Genomic DNA, 18,027 nt, shown 5'->3' with positions numbered 1-18,027 from the left:
ATGATGATAACCTGAAATTGGACATGCTAATAAGGAAGTCTTTGGAAACGGTTTGTGTGCTGAATACCTGAAAAGTTTGAAAATGTACAGTCTCTCTACAGTCAATCTTTTACTCTACAGTACAGGCTCTAATTTGAATTTCCTCATTAGTTGAAGATAATTAGAGAACATTGAGCCAACTTGCTTATTATGTGCGGTATATATACTGTCAGATGGTACGTAGAGAGGGAGTTAATGAGGGCCAGGCTGCATTCTGTCTGTAGGGATGGTGCACAAAAAAGTCTTTGTTTTCCCTGAATAAATTTCTAAAATAATGATTTAATTTGAGCAAGTTCATGAGGGAATTTAAAGTTCACTAAAGAAGTCTCCGTGTCAAGAGGAATCAAAATCTGCAATGAAAAACGCAATTATTTTGAGAGAGAACGGAGGCATACTTTCAAAGTTTCACCACGCAGAGTTAATATAGTCTAATTTGGTGAAGCTGGTGAAAATTATACATAATGCATTCTGATGTCTAAAGTCTACTGCCATCCACTGCTGTACAAAAGCACCGATAGAGACATATTTTTTCTATTATATTTATTTAACTTTTTGTAACCATTTGCCCTTTTATCCTCTTTAAGGATGTCCTGAAGAACAAAACGCTGCTAGAGAGGAGAAAGGTGTGGGGCAGAGAATAAAAAAAGGGATGATGGCTGCTGTTTTCGTGAGTTGAATTGGATTTTGTAGAGGGTAGGTGCCATGATAGTCATGAAGGTCTGCTGAACAGAAACTTGTGCATATGTATTTTGTGACACGGCAGTGTGTTAGATGAATGAAAATGAGCCTAGTAATACATCAGGATTCAAAACACACTTTAGCCCGTCTCACTGATGAGAAAATATGTCAAACACACCCCGGATTTAAGCCATGCAAGCGAGCAACACAACAAAACCTTCCTGTGTGGACAGCTTTGTTGATTACAACAGGAATGTTCTTGTTTTGTTGCGTTGTGCCACGTCAATTATGGGGGCTTTTAAATCTAGATAAAATGCTTTGTTACTATAGCTGAATCAGAATATACTTTCCTACTATATAGTAGGCAAAAAGAGTCTGAATTCACGTTTTTTATAAAATTACAAATTTGTATAATGACATGGGTATTACATTGGTATTATAACGTAAACGTGGTTTATGATGACATTTCCTGAGTTCTCATAATTAAAATGGCTTAAAAACATAATAAACAATGTTTTATTAACATTTTATTAACATAATATTTTCTTTTATTACAGTTTTTTACAATCGCTTTGACAATTTTTTCAACACTTTTAACAATTTTCTTAAACTCTTAACGCAGTTAGTTCAACATCTGTCTGTGTAGGCTATACAATTAACACATTATTTTAATACATTTTATTCCACTGTTACTGAGAAACAGATGATTGAAGTTATGCAAATATAATTGTTCAGGTGTTGATGTTCTTTCAATCATATGGCCATATGGTATACAGTAAAAGAGGGCCTCTTTGGGCTTATCTTGTGTGAAAAGGAACAAGATAAGGGAGAGGAGTGGGAAAAGGGCTAGGGAGAGGAATGCCTGGACAAGGACAAGGTAGAGATTAAGGAGTTAGGCGTGCAAAGAAGGGCCAGAATTAGTCCATGCTCCTCCTATCATAGACCATGTCTTAAACCACAGGCTATCATACAGAGAGGCTGGGGAATGAGTACAGTACAGTCTCAGCCGGGACACAGTGGCATCCATTATCCAGAATCTTCGAGAAACCAACAGGTAAGATATTGTATAAGGGCTTCTCCTACTGCAAAGTGTAAATACTTTTACCATGTTTTACAGTGACTGTATGCCTATGTAACTGTATTTTGTCTATCTAAGGATTCAACATCTACCTCCCTCAGGGGGCAGAGGAAACCTCCTAAATGAAGAACAGGAACTTGCTATTGTCAACAAATAATGAAATAAAACTGAAGGGCTCTGAGATGTAAAACTGAATGTTTCTGTTGGAAGAGAACGTGTTAGGGTTTTGGTAGACATTGTATTGTGTTAGTGTATTATTGTATTTTGAAAATTAGTGTTGGAGTTTAGTTTACAATGTGTGATTTTGAGCATGAAATACATTTTAGCAATTGTGATGTAGGTGTGTTGGCGTGTTAAGAGTTGTTAGTTGTTAGAAAATTGTTAAAAGTATTGAAAAAATTGTCATAGCGATCCTAAAAACTGTAATAGTTTTAATTGGTGGAAGGTAAATAAAATGACACTAAGCATGATACTGGTTTTAATTGTTTTAAATAAAAGTTGGCAATTTTTATAAATAAAATGTTCAAATAAATTGAGTTCCCATTCAGTCAGTCATGTTCGACGTTGTGTCAGGTTACGACGTTTTGAGACCTAGAATATGTTATTCATATTTCCTCTCTATTGTTGTTGTTATTTAATGTTCTTATGTGTATTTATACAATTTGCCCTTAGTAAAAAAAAAAAAAGAATTTCAGATCAAACAATGAGTTCTATTGAATTACTTTTTATACCATTGATGCATGGTGTCCACTGCAGTGGACAAATATGTGACTCCCTTAAAATAAAATGTATTGAAAAAAATATTAGGGGTTTAGGGGTAGGGTTAGTGTAAGGTGTGTGTGTGTGTGTGTGTGTGTGTGTGTGTGTGTGTGTGTGTGTGTGTGGATCACACTCACCCAGAGCAGGTTCTGCACAGTCCTTATACTGTTCAGGAGTGCAGTACGGAGAATCACCTAGAAACAAGAAGGAAACAAAGAAAATGAAAAAACTGTAAATGCCAAAGAAAAGTCCTTCTTTATTCAGCCTTCTTAAATTAATAATGAAACACTGATATTGTGTTCTAAGTTGGAGAAAAACAGATCCAACCTTCACCCAGCCAAACTCAACACGACAAGGGAATAAACAACTCTGAGTGCATGTGTGTGTGCGCATGGAAGAGAGAATTGTACGTGTCTACACATGTTCCTGGTCAGAATGTATCAGATGTATTCTGAATGTACATCACAGGACAATCACAATCAGTTAATGAATCTATAATTACATTATTAGAGCAGGGAGCCTGTGTGAATGAAGGACTAATCATCTATGAGATAATTGTTCTGTCTTGAGCGCCAATTGAAGTAGCAATATGTTAAGGTTGGCACCTTTGAGATAGAATTAATAGGGATCTTTATGGAAAAGAAGTGCAATTTTATCAGATCTCAAAAAATTGAGAAAAAAGGTGAAAATGGAGACTATATAGTGTCATTAAAAGAGACCAGTTGACAATGAAATCTACTGCAGCACTAACTTTAAATATCAGCTATTATGGGAGAGCGTAAATTGGCATTAAGAACGGGACATAAAGGGCACTGAGTCACAATGAGAAGTTCATGAAATCATATTATGAAATCATGGCAATATATTACGTCTTTAAAAAGACCATTTAGCAACAGTTAAAGATGACTATTTATCAACGGGCCAAAATTACCATTTTATCAGTGAAATTAAATTAAAACTGAACGTTTCTGAAGACTATTTTAGGAAGAGCTCGTCCACACTTTTCAAATTACACAATATGTCACGGCTCCTGCTCATAAGCCCTTGCTGTCAGTTTGTGGGCTTGTTCCAAACCATCTTTGACCCACAGAAAACTGAATTCTTTTCTATATTCTGACCTCTCCTAAACAAGTTTAGCCAAGTTTTGCTTGACTGCCAAAAACAAACCACAAATGCCACAAGGCATTAAGTTATTGCAACACACAACCTCATCCTGACATGCTATCCATGAGCATATGAAATCTGACCTCATTGACTAACTGTTCATCAAGACTTAAAGACCTTAGACAGGGGTTTACACAGAGAAGACGGGAACATGGGTCCCTGCAGGTTTCGTGATCGACGGTACAAACTCTATTTGTCATAACTATTCAGTCACAGACATGCAACGTCTTTCTTCTGATTACATAAATAAATCTGTTGGATCTGTTCTGATTTGTATGAAAACTATTTATTTGCACATCATAAAAGCTGTCATTTATTTCTATGACATATGAATGTAACAACTCACTGCTTTGAGCACCATATTAACTAGTGTTCTATATTGTTTATATATTTTATTTTATTATTTATTTTATTTATTAATGTATTTATTTATTATTTTATAATTGTATTAGAGAGGTTGCTCATGGACCAAATTTATTATGACAGGGCAATACAGGGCAATCATTTTATATATATATTTTTTTTTTGATTGCTGTAATTTTTTTTGTATCATTTTTTTTTTCATTTGTCATCACAGGCACCTTTTTGTCACTTTTGTATTATTAATGCTTTGACAATATTCTGTGTAAAATCCTGATAATTAATGCATTTAAAGTAAATGAATGAGTATAAAAGAAAGAGGTGTAAAGTTTCCAGTACCAGGCATGTAGACCATCCTGCAGTTGCAGTTCTCTACAATGTAGCGCGTTTCACACTCGATACGGCAGGCAGACACGCTGTACACCTGAAAGAGGCCTGAATCCAGGTCTCTGGACACACACTCGCCCCACGGAGGAGGAAGGTATGTCAGCTGAAGAAGGAGAAAGTATTATTAATTCATTACACTGATTGACATGCACATGTAACAGCATAGAGGTTTTTGTACATATACATTTTCGGCAGAATACTTTTTTACAACACCAGTGGTCAAATTTAAATATCTTTTACTTTATCTCAATAACCACCTATTAATTTCATACTGCAACATCATGCCCACAAACCATTCACAGTACATTTCCTAACCTTTTAATGTCATATTGCACACAACAAAAAACAATCTGACCTGGAAGAAAAAGATACTAATACAACAAGTGTTTTTGAGTCAGAACTAATTTGCTATTAGTTACTATTGTGCCAAATTAATTGGATTAGCGGCAACAGGGTTTTGTTTCAGCAAGTAAAACAGATATTGTGTACAGTCCAGTTATGCGTTGACCTTTTCTGCTTTCTGTACAATCGTTCAAATAAACTGCTCTATTATCTAGAAATGTCTCTATTATTGTGGTACATCTCAAAACTGCAAGTAAAAACAAAATGAACTCTTAAGTCAAAGTTTATTTACAAAGCAACAACTGAAAAGTGCAGCACAATTGATAAAACAGAAACTTTTTTAAATGACATTATATAATTTTTAAAATGAATAAGCTATAGAGCTACAAAGTAAAGACTAAGATTTAAGGAAAGATTTAACAATGGCAACAATGGTCTGTTGCTTTTCATTTGACAAATCGATCAGGCAGTCTCTTGTTTAAATAGGACGTCCTCAGCAAGTATCGCCCAATTGAACACTTTGCTTGTTAAATAAATAATAAATGTTCTATCCACTGGATACTTCTACAATGGCATCTGTAACCACAAAAACCTTGTTCATTTGGTGTGAGGCTATATCCATGTCTGTCAGTATGAAATCCAAAAACATTTTAAAAAGCACATTTAAATAATCACACTCATCGGAAAAGTGCAAATTAGTTCCAATTTGACAAACATAGTGCACAGCTGCCTTCTGTTCTGTGTAAGAGTGATAAGCAATTTATATGAATTTATCATAAAATAATAATGATTAAGAGATTGGTCTTTGTCTAAGGAATTCACACAAATACAACAAGCATATTTTGCCAGTTGCAGAAGCAAGCATCCAGGCTGGCATGTGTCCATTGGCTGGAAGAAGTGTTTACTGTGTTACAACTTCTAACACACTCAAGACTCCACAATTCATCATGAGCAAACACCCTGAACTGGCTCATCTCAGTGAACCTGGCAGCAGACGGATGGGGAGGGAAGGACGTGAATGTCAAGGGAGAGAGAAATATGGAGCGGGATTAAGGATTTAAGAGGGAAAGACAAAAGAGATAGTAAACAACAAGAGGAAGAGACACGACACAGGAAATGTCAGGTGGAGAGGAGGAGGATCCCATCTGCCCCAAAACAATAGGTTGCCCACATTCACACTTCTCCAAGCATACATTACCCACGCTTCCATGCAGGTCAGCTTCATTTAGTCTCAACGGGAGACATCATGGGTATTGCAGTCTTAAGACTGAAAGAGCCAAATGTGAATAATGAGCTGACTTGGAGAGGATAAGAAGGGACATAATCTCTTTCCAACTGTGCCTGGAAACCACTGAGCATCAGGCACAGATTGAGGAACCGATTTCACGCGGCTGCTGATGGGAAAAAAAACATATCTGACAGGCAAATTAAATTTGTCTGTGGAGATAAAAATCAAAGCTGTGTTGGCATGGGAAGACTTTAAAAGGCCTGTCGTCTTACCTCTGCTCTGGGAATCAAAAATAAACTCAGCAACCAGATCTGACACTGACAAAAGCCTCCCGCAACAAACGATATCTTTAAAACAAACTCAATGACAGGTTCTTTGGTAAACAGCCTTATAATAACTTCATTTGCATTTCTGCAACTTGCCTTCAGACATATTGCACCCTTTAGACTCTCTTTGAACTGTATGAAAAACGCCCTTAATTAAGTCTTGCTCGAATTCACGCTGCATCTGTGTATTACTTGAAGCTATGTAGATGCAAGATTACGTCAGTAATAACATCAAAGGATAACAAAAAAGAGTAGAAATAGTAGAAATCATATATAAAAAGAGTTACATTTACTGTATAATATGTATGGTATTTAATTCAATATTTATTATATTTTAAAGGTGGGGTAAGTGCTTTCTGGTAACCGATGTTGATTTCAAATCACCAAAACAAACATGCCCCTATTTTGATAGCTCTGGCCCACACATACGTAACCCCAGGCAACGACTATGGCGGAATCTGCTGTGCCAGCCAGCCGAGGGTGTGATGTCATCAAGAAGTGAAAGCATTTAGGCCACGCCCACACCAGGGTTGGGGGGCAATCCAACACTCTTCATTGACTTTGCATTGCGTGAGGCTGCCTCCCTATCATTTCGGACTCATAACAAAAAACAGAACAATGTCTAAAAGCTCATATGTAACAAAGTGTACAGCAAACAAGCTAAACAACACAGAAATACGTTTTTATAAGCTGTCGACCCAAAAAAACAAGCGTTTAAGGAGACAAAAGTGGATACAGGCAATAAGACGTGAAGCGTCAGCAGGAAGAATGGGTACATTTTGGAATCCTGACACTCAGTATGCCTACGTGTGCAGTAAACATTTTGTCGCTGTTAAGTCAAATATCCAAATGTTAGTTTTATATATTATATTTCCTGTCGGTGATTTTGTTCCCTCTAGTGGGTATAGTTCTCATTGTAATATAACATATGGCGCTCTGTATGTGCCTGTATCCTTTTTTGTGTCCTTGAACGCTCGTTTTTGGGTCAACAGCTTATAAAAAACGTCTGGGTTTTTGGTTTTTGGTTCTGGGTTTTGTTTAGCTTTTTTGCTGTACACTTTGTCACATATCCGCTTTAAGACATTGTTCTGTTTTTGTTATAAGTCAGAAATGACAAAGAGGCCACTTCACGCAATACAAAGTCAATGGAGAGCGTTGGATTGTTTTCCCCCCAGTGGGCGTGGTTTTCAGATTATGACGCGTGTCGCTCTGTCTCTATGTGTGTTACTATGGTAATCCTGGTCGAATGTTCAGTGAAAAAGTCATCCCTTACATCCCAAAAACAGAAACACAGTTCTCATGAACAACTCGATAGCACGAGCACGACAGTCCAACTAACGAACATATTACAATTATGATAGAGGGTTATATCGATCACGAAAAGAGGAACCAAAGGAAACAAGCATATTAGGAGTATATTATCTTACTTTTCGGACACACTTTGGGAGCTGACCCTTGAAAGACACTCCATGACACTTCAGGCTTATACGGTGTGGAAATGAATGAGTCTTTATCATAGCTGAAGTGAACAACAATACAATCGCAAATGGACAAGCAAGCAAACATGACACATGAGCATATTCAAGCAAAAGCCAGCATATATTAGTTCTGTGAAACAAAACAAAATGTTACTTGCTTTGTAAAATCAATGTTACAAAACAACCTCGGCCTTCGCTCCTTGAGTTCTCTCCAGCGCTGGAAAGCTGATCCAATATTTACACGGGTCCTACTTCTTGCCTGATAGTAAGCCTTCTTTTGTTCCACAGACATCTTCCACATCCATCCTGTGTCGTGTCTTTTGAATAATGACGTGCACTGAGCGCTATCTTCTCCCCGTCAATAGTAGACACACCCCTTACTGCTGATTGGCTATAAGATTGTTTTGGTACTCTGCCCGAGACGCTTTTTTAAAGCAGTTTTGAAATACCACTTACCCCACCTTTAAGATCATTGATAAGAGTGATAAGATCATTGAAGACAATAGAACATTGATCAGAAAAAGCCCTCAAATGAAAAAAAATTCAAAGTTATTATCGTGCCAGGTGAGAGCAATGAGTACACATGATTTAGAGGTCAATATAATTAGCTGTCAAATTCCAATATCAATGAACGCAATGAACACTGTTCATTGTTCACTGTTCTCACTCAATTTTAAGACAAAATAAGCCTTCATGCTGTTTTATTTTGATTAAAATTCTGTAATACCGATATAAAGTCTTGATTAAAACTAATAGCTTTCATATTTATGAAGTTTTTTAACATTTTAACTTAATGTTAAATTGATAGCTGTAATTATTACACATCTGTACAATCAGTCTTATTTTAATATTAATACAAATCAGTACAAGGTTATAAGCTATTATATTTTAATTCAATCAGTCAGTTGAGTTGTAGAAAATGCTGATGTTCCACCTCCATTAATTATTCATTAATGATTAACACACTGAGAGTGTAAATCAGGATTCTGCCCTTCATACTGACCTTCCCTTCCAGCATCAGTGTGTGTGTGTGTCTGTGCTCATAATTGCTCTATCTGTGATCAACTCACAATAAGGGTAGACACTTCACTTTCACATTCTGATGTAGCTCTCATAAACGCACAAGCTTGCTGATCCCAATGTGTCTCAAATCAGTTTCTAAAAAAAAACTGTATACTGTATAGTTTGGGTAAAAGGTAAGATTTTTTTTAATGACAGTAAAAACAAAGTAAAACAATATTTATATTTCAAATAAATGCTGTATCATGGATTCTACAAACATATTAAGCAGCATGCTGCGGTTTGTAACAAGCATTTTCATGGTACACGCTCTGCAGTTTCTTCAAAATATGTGTGTTCAAAAATAAAAGAAAGTAAGAAAAAAACAAATCGACTTAAATGTCCTCAAAGATCATGCAATTTCAGTGACACTTTTCTGGAGAGCAGCTAAATCTTCTTCTTACTTGTTTTATCTTAATAACAAAAATAGTTATTGGGTTTTGTTAAGATGGTATGAAGGATGGTCGTCCAGTTACTATGCAAACCATATTACATCCATGACTAAATAAATAATGGTAACACTTTACAATAAGGTTTCATTAGTTAACTACTTTAGTTAACATGAGCTAAAAATGAACAATACTTCTACAGCATTTATTAAATGTAAATTTTAATATTTACTAATCGTCTATTAAAATCAAAAGTTGTATTTGTTAACATCAGTTAATGCACTGTGAACTATCACGAACAATCAATGAACAGCTGAATTTTTATTAAAGGGAGGGTGGTCTTATGCTATTTCATGCATTCTGACTTATTTACACTGTTAAAGAGTTGGATTGTCATGCTAAACATGGCCAAAATTAGTAAATAACGAGTTGGACGCATGACGGAGTATTTCTGTGCCAAATACTGTACACTCCTTCAGGATTCGAATAAGTTTTGGAAAGTTTTTTTTTTTTAGATTTGCCCTGTATGACCTCATAAAGGGCAGAATTCCTTGTATGTGCACTTCTCCCGGATGAGCGTGTGCTCACATCAACCAGAGTGAGAGCAAGAGCACGCCCATCAACGAACTTTGTGCGGGTTACAGAAGACATCGGCAGCACTGTCATTTTGTTTGTAGACCACGAAATCAACAATGTCATTAAGTGTGTTTTTGACAATCGGCACGTAAGTGCATATAATGTAAACAACACAAACGTATAGTGAATTGAAAGTTATCCAGGGAAAATGCCATGATGTATTTTGTGTGTGTGTATGTGTGTGTGTGTGTGTGTGCTCGTGACTCTTTAGCTCCGCCCACTGCACGCCTGCACAAGCTCGGCTGTTTTCAGAAAGAATCGGTACAGTGTATCTGTCTTTTATAAATGTGATCAAACTAAAGACTCTTCGGAGATATGAAGGATGCAATACTACTCTACAGGTACTCAAGATTAAAATGAGATTGGCTGAAACTGAATGTGTTGTGTATGTGTGTTATGTACCCTTTAACAAACATGTGTGTGTTATGTACCCTTTAACAAACACGAACAAAGATTAATATATACTGTAACAAATGTATTGCTCATTGTTAGTTCACGTTAGTTCATTGAATAATGTTAACAAATGAGACATTATTGTAAAGTATTGCCCAAATATTTTGATTAAATAAAAATAACACACCATTTCAAAAACAACTCGATTCATGCCGTACGTCAACACAGACTGAACTGATAAAACAATGTTTATTTTCCATAGAATATTTATCATAGTGACTAAGAGGCCATGATTTCCCAGCATTCATAAATGCTGGGAACGACAGTTAGTTTCTTCAAACCTAGTTTGAAGACCTAATTTAGCGTATTTACTGGCAGAGTGTTTGGGGGGGAGTTACTCTGCCAGAGAGAGATCACTAGAGAGCTCTCAAATGGAGGAGCGAGAGTTGAGAAGACATGAGGGAACGGAAAAATATCCCGCTGCTGGATGATTTTAAGTTTTTAGCGGGTCCTATAAGCCTAAAGTAAAGTTAATTAACCGGTGCTAAATTTACAGAGCTCCCAGTTGAGACGAAGCAACAAGAGAGGAATGAAAAGGCATTTCTGAGAGGAAAATTTCATTCTGACTCAATCTGTGAACTCAAGACTCTTCAATCAAATGAAAAGCCATCGCAACACACCCCACTAGCTGCATTCATATTGCATGATTTCAGAAATTGGCCACATTCACCTTGTTTGTTCTCTTTCTCCTTCTCTATGGGTCTCTCTTAATGGGTTTCTAGCAACACTGCGTCAGCGAGTCATTACGGCCCCTGGCTAGGACATCAGGGTTAATGATCATTAGTTGGAGATACACCCTCCTGGTCAGAGGATATTTAAAAACAAATCCAGAACATTTTCTAAAATTCTGCAGCAAAAAGTTATGTTCCTGAATCTATTTTGGTTTAAATATGAATCCCATATTAGATTCGTTAAAGTACAGTTCCATAATTAATGCTGCCTATCTGTACGCTCTTGACAAGAATGACCGCTTGGTAATGAAAAGTAAAGAAATGCACTGTCCATGAATGCTTGACTCAAAAGGATAATTTCAGTTTATGGTCCATTTTTACAGTGCATCTGAAGGGCTAGATAGAGAGAAAAAAAGAAACATGAACATGTGAGGTTGTGCTCTCAGTACATCCTGGGAGTGATTGAGATGCAATTGCCAAAATATCAATCAATCAGAGACTGATTATCACAAGAAACAATGTACATCAAGAAACAATACTTCCTGAATTCAATCAATGTTCCCCAATTTAAAATCTGTGTTTTACTCTTGTTAAGAAGCTGAATGTGTTGTGCAGAGCAAGATTTTTAGCATCTAGCCATATAGGCCTAAGAAAAGAACAATTAATTAATGTGTTGTCAAGGGTTCTCCCTGACACACAGGGTGGACTGGCAATAAAAAGCACTGGGACTTCTTCCAGTGGGCCAGCCATAGTTGTCAAAAACAAGTTTATAACGATTGGTTTCAGAGAAAAAGTCCTGATCTTGTCAGGCTCAACAGGGTTATATATTTCCACTGATCTTTTATGCACATTTACAACCATATCCAGACTCATCACAGCTACTACCAAAAACTTGTGTTCTAAAAAAAAAAATCCTAAAAAGTGAAGCTAAAATGTTTTGATCGCCCCAGGTGGCTGGACCCAGTATAGCTCATAAACCCTGCCCGCTCCATGTAAACGAATTGGACGTGAGACAAACTAAACAATTAAATTACACTTCATATAAATTTTTTCCAAAGATGGCTTCAGTCATTTTAGGTAGTTTTTATCACGCTGATGAAATTTCAAGTGTTCCTTTTATCTTTAAAAAAAATATATGTTTGGTTTTACTAAAAGCTATAAAAACTGGGGTGTGACTTCATGATTGACAGATAAGACTGACTCTGAGTGAAGGAGTCACTGAGGCACCAATGGACTTTTTCGGGATCTTAGGGAGGAGATTGGTGCTTCAACTTCTAATATTCCCATAATTGTTTATTTCACATTGACATAATGAGTTGTTCTGCATTAAACTGTACTAACCAATTCAGCAGAAGTGTGGGCGGGGCCTTGATACCTCGGCTCCACTTCAGGCTCACTACTGACTCGGGCTCTGAGATGTCAGCGCAACATTTGGACATTGCCGGCTTTTTTATATATATATATATATATATATATATATATTGTGGTGAACATCAGTTAGGATGACATTCCAGAGACCAGTTTATGCAAAGGCCCCTCTCTAACTACCGGTGTGGAGGAAGATGTGCCACACTGTGATTGGACCCTTGGTGAATGAACCTAAACAAATGTTCAGCAACATCAGATAAGATGCCAAGACAAATGCCAGACACCTCTTACTGGGCAGGAAGGGGGACCTTCTGCACCCACCACCACCAAGGAGAGGACTTTCATTGGTCTAAAAGTTGACTTTAACCACAAAACTCATTCCTAAGATTTAGGCAAGAGCTGCCATAAAAATTCCTTCAGGACTTCCTGGATGCAGCAGCAAAAGAGAGGCCACAGAGATCTATATAAATCCATTCATACACATGTTTGGAGGCCTTAAATGTATATAAACTGCAACTCTCCACCTCATCTTCACACAAAGCACAGTTTATGTTAATAGTCATTGACTGAAAACACAACAGTCCACGGGAGAGACCCATTAACAGATAAACAAATGCGTGGACGATGACTTAACCGTTTCTTAACATGTTTGGTCTCTATCTGTTCCATTCGATGCCTTTTATATTTTAAAAGAGGTTTGGTAAAGAAATAATGCATGGGTAAAACATTAAAGACATTGTTTTGACATGACACTTTATGCTATGCAAATGAGTTCCACACTAGGGTGTGCAACATCGGGGCTACTTCGGACATCAGTGGGCAATCACACTCCAGGATCGGAAAGGCGCCGGATTTCAATCCCCGGGTAGACACACCCTTGTTCTGCGTTTCTAACCCGACGGGGAAGGAGACACTAACAGACACATCCCGTCCTGTGTTTCTGACCTGACAAGGAAAGAGACTACAAGACGGTTGAGGTTAAGCTTTTGCGAGCAAAACCTTTTACATTGCTTTCTGCTGTACTCTAGCTGCAAGAAGGGCTCTCTCACTGAGAGATCTTATCTGACCCTTTCGACGACTCCAGCAGCACAGCCCAGTCCACCAAGGACCTCTGCATTGGCAGACATTGCCTGTCCCACACGGCTCCTCTGTGACGCAGCCAGCCTGCAACGGACCCTGTGAAGATTCGACTGACCCAGCTGCCTGGTCCATTTCCTAAGGACCCTCTCGGCGCAACCAAAGTTCTGCATCCTTCAGCCCAGCGTGGCAACGACTACTGGACCGCATCTCTGCGCCTTCCCACTGCACGCTACCCGCATTACCAGTGGAAGACGTCTCTACTGCCGGACCGATCACCCGACTGTGTGGAACGTAAATATAAACTTACCAAACCTCTTTCTAGAGACCTTGGCATTACATGCAGCATATGTTTTTCTAACCTGCTTAGATAACAAAGTGACCTGAGGTTAGCTTGTTACAAATAATAGGTTTATTATTTGTTTAATGATAAATAAGCATTTATTTATCACCATTTGCCAGAACTATTAGGTGGTTTCCATAAGAAGCATTCCCATTCGATTCTCTTCCATTGCTACATTCTGTTCAACAGCATTGCATTTATCCGTTCTGTGTTCACATCATTTATCAGTTTTATTGTTTCATTCATTACTTTTATTTTTGGTTATTAGTTTACTATTCTTTAGAAGTGTATATTCATTACTAGCATTATTAATCATTGAAGTATTTACTCTTGCATATCTATTGTTAATAAACTTCATTCATTTTATTACACTGTGTCTTCATTGTGTTGATGATCAAAGACTCTATTAGTTATCCAGACTCACAAATCCTTCAGATAAATCAGCTGACCAACTCCCTCTAATTTACATTCATTCTGAATAATTGAACAGCTCCTTTGGGAGTGTTCTTATATTGTTAAGATAGTATTCTTAGCTGGTGCCCCGTATCAAAAAGGGGGAGGGGTCATCTGATACACTCATATAACCACACCTTAAGTAATCTAAAAATCACTGACGTCATCGGTGAATTGAGTAATAATCACTACATACTATATATATATATATATATATATATATATATATATATATATATATATATATATATATATATATATATATATATATATATATATATATAACAGAAATATAAACATTGAATAAAGCCAAGTTCAAAATTCTTGTTTGATGTTGTTGACATATTAGAGTTAAAGTTTTTTACAGAGGGAATTTTGGATATCTCTTTTTATCACTTCATAAATCAGAAACTGTCAACAGCTGAAAAAAATGTCATAAATCAGGAAAATGTAATATAAGCAAACTGCTCAGAATATAGATGGGAATAAAACTCAAAAGTTTGGTGTATTTAAGTGCTACTGATTTCTGGCTCCTCATTTTTTAAGAAAATGGCCTTTAAAAATACAGATGCAAATAGACTGTGTAATAAGAGAGAGAGAGAGAGAGAGAGAGAGAGAGAGAGAGAGAGAGAGATAGCACAAGGTAAGAGAGCATGAGGCCCTGACAGATAAAAACAGCCCAAAGGAGAGATGTTGATACCCTCCCTAACCTGGACACTACAGCAGATAAGTGAACACCACCCTTATACTCTCAGATAAAAGCAGGGAGGGCGAAGGCTGCAAAATCTCTGATAGAAACACCAGCTGCATATGTATCATCCACAACATCCTATAAAGGACAATATGGGTGATGTGGTTATAGCTTTAACATTTGTTGGACCAAAATTGGCAGAAGAAATTCCAGATCCATTGTCATCTGAAGATTGGAACGAAAACTTAATGGAAAGGAATTAATATTACGCAAGTGGAAGTATGCAGTCTGCGTGATATTATTAATGTGAGTTTCAAATGATAGTGTGCTAACACCCAAACTTTTAACCTGTGAGAAAAGGGCAGATTGCATTATTGTCAATGTACAAAGAAAAACAATAAAAAACTGCACATCTGATCTGGTTCATGTTCAGACAGCAAAAATAATGTATAGAGCAAAAACAACCGACTTCCAGGCAATATTCAAATATTGTTTTTTAATAGAGAAGGAAGGTATAATTTTAGGGGTGAGTGCAACTTTAAACATTTCTGTGTCTGTACAACATTAACAAGTTTTTGGATTTCTATATGTGGAGTGAATAGATTAAAGGAACACTCCACTATTTTTTGAAAATAGGCTCTTTTTCTAACTCCCCTAGTGTTAAACAGTTGAGTTTTACCGTTTTCGAATCCATTCACCTCCGGTAGCACCTTTAGCATAGCTTAGCATAGATTATTGAATCTGATTAGACCATTATAGCATCTCGCTCAAAAAATGACCAAAGAGTTTCAATATCTTGCCTATTTAAAACTTGACTCTTCTGTAGTTACACTGTAAGACCGATGGAATATGAAAAGTTGTGATTTTCTAGCCCGATATGGCTAGGAACTATACTCTCAAAGGAACTTTGCTGCCGTACCATGAGTGCAGCGGCACAATGATATTACGCAGCGCCAGAAAATAGTCCCCAGCACGCTCTCTGTGCAAGCAGGTTGTCACGTTGGTTATGTTGATAGAAGCTATACGTAATATCATTGCACCTGCTGCACCCATGGTACGGCAGCAAAGTTCAAAAAGCGGTATAAACATGGTTTTCACAAGGTACAGGGAGGAAGAAGGTCTTTGACTAGGTGTTCTCATAGTTTATTTATATATTTATTTTTTTACACAATTTATTATTTATGGTGGATATAAGCATATGTATGTTATTTTTGTATTTTTTGGTGTGTGGAGATAAACAGAGGATTAGATGATCGGCCAACTGGATGATTATTAACGACTATAGAGGGTATGCACATGACGTCGCCTTCACCTGGAATGACTGCGGTTATGCCACATTGAGTGGCAAAACGACTGAGAGGCAGCATTGGTTTACAGCGTGAATGCCGCGAAAAACACACAAAACAAGGCCCGACGCCTGGGGGTCATGGGAGGCTTGGCCACGGACCCCATGGACATCCCAGGGCCCCCCTCCGGACCGAGGGAGATGAACTTGATAATAGCGTGTCATTTTCGCACTCAAACCACTGACCAGGCTGTGCACTGGCACTCGGGATTTACTGCTTTTAGAGGGAAAAGCTGCCCAACACTGCAGATCTAAGATCTGTAATAATCCACTGTAAGAAATTTTAATAATAGCATCTTATTAGCGAAAAAGATTTGGCAAAAGGCCAGTGCGTTTCTGTATTTGCACTCGTCAAATGATTAAATTTCCAACGTGTTTCCCCTTCAGTGAGTAATGTAGCCAATCACAGACATTTTATTGATTTCTAAAAACGCAATGGCCAATCACAGGTGTTGAAGTTAGAATCCACTCAACGCTCGAGTTGTTGTCCTGCACACACGCTAATCCTCTCTAATAAAGTGTAGACATGTAAATAAGATTCATTGTGCCGTCAGCTTCACTGATTAATATAACGGAACTTTGTGAGATCGCGTTCATTGAATGAGTGACAGCTTTTAGTGATTATTTTTTAAAAATTATAAAAAAAATTTACATGCTTAAAATAAAGCCATTCATTCATTCATCCATCCATTCATCCATCCATCCATCACACCATATTACAGTGTTTCCTGTCTGCCATGACCAGAGATGCAATCGACTCAAAACAAAAATATCAACAAGGTTGTTAATATCATTATTAAAGTGGATTTGTGCCAGGGAACTCAATATACTATTGTGCCGCTAAGAGCTATCAATAGCTGAATAAAACGCACAGCAGCAAATGCTTGCCAAACACTCCTAATGTTCATAAACCTAATTACACACCACAACTATAGAGGACTGAGGTTATTAGCGCACTGTCATTAGCCTGTATTTCAGTTTAACAGCCATCTAAACATAACAATTAGCATAATTAAACAAAACCAGTAATCAACCATAATAAGGTGACCAGATTTCTGAAATGGAAACCGGAGAAATGGAAATTCACCGCACACGCAAAAAACTAAACGAAAAAACTAACAATGATAACAGTTAATAGTAACCAAATAGCAAGCAGTTCAAAACAATATTATAACAAAATTATGACTTTACAAAAACACATTACAAAAATAAAACAACATAAATATGATATGATAAATAAAACTATTTAACAAATATTTTAACATTTTATAATTTTATAACTACACAATTGTCCCTATAACCAGTAGGCTGCTGTATGTTGGTCTGGGTTGTTTTTGTGGGTTGTTTTGAACGAGCTGTAAAATGGGACATTTCCGAGGACAGTTCCAGTCGGGGACAAAACACCAAAAACGGTAATGTCTGGTCATCTTGTCCATAAGCACAATCAGCAGAAATGCCTAATAAACTTGTAGTAACCTGAAATATGCTGCCATCTATTGACGTGGATCAGCATGATCGTTTTATGTAAATTTCACCGATATTAGAAGAACACAATTAATTCCCTCACCTGTACAATAAATCAGAAGCAACTTGGGAGTCAGTAGATTACTCTGTATTTCTCTGACATTTTTGTCAATCTTTTTGTCTTCTGGCTTCAAAGCTTTTACATTCATGCTATACATTCAACAATTGTCTCTGTTGGT

General features: G+C 37.1%; 1 protein-coding gene across 2 annotated transcripts in view; it reads right to left on the bottom strand.

The window, feature by feature from the left end:
* The window catches only part of asic2 (acid-sensing (proton-gated) ion channel 2), a 463,522-nt gene that overhangs the window by 14,699 nt on the left and 430,796 nt on the right, over window positions 1-18,027 (bottom strand). For both annotated transcript variants that reach the window (XM_079828722.1, XM_079828721.1), the window contains exons 4-5: window positions 4,418-4,568; window positions 2,692-2,748 (exon numbers count right to left, since the gene is read on the bottom strand). In XM_079828722.1, the coding sequence (XP_079684848.1) occupies window positions 2,692-2,748; window positions 4,418-4,568 (208 nt within the window). The remainder of the gene's footprint in view (window positions 1-2,691; window positions 2,749-4,417; window positions 4,569-18,027) is intronic.

This window comes from Gobio gobio, assembly GCF_949357685.1.
Source record: "Gobio gobio genome assembly, chromosome: 1".
Lineage (NCBI taxonomy): Eukaryota > Metazoa > Chordata > Actinopteri > Cypriniformes > Gobionidae > Gobio > Gobio gobio.
Note: the sequence above shows the minus strand (reverse complement) of the source record. Positions and strands in the feature narration are given on the sequence as shown.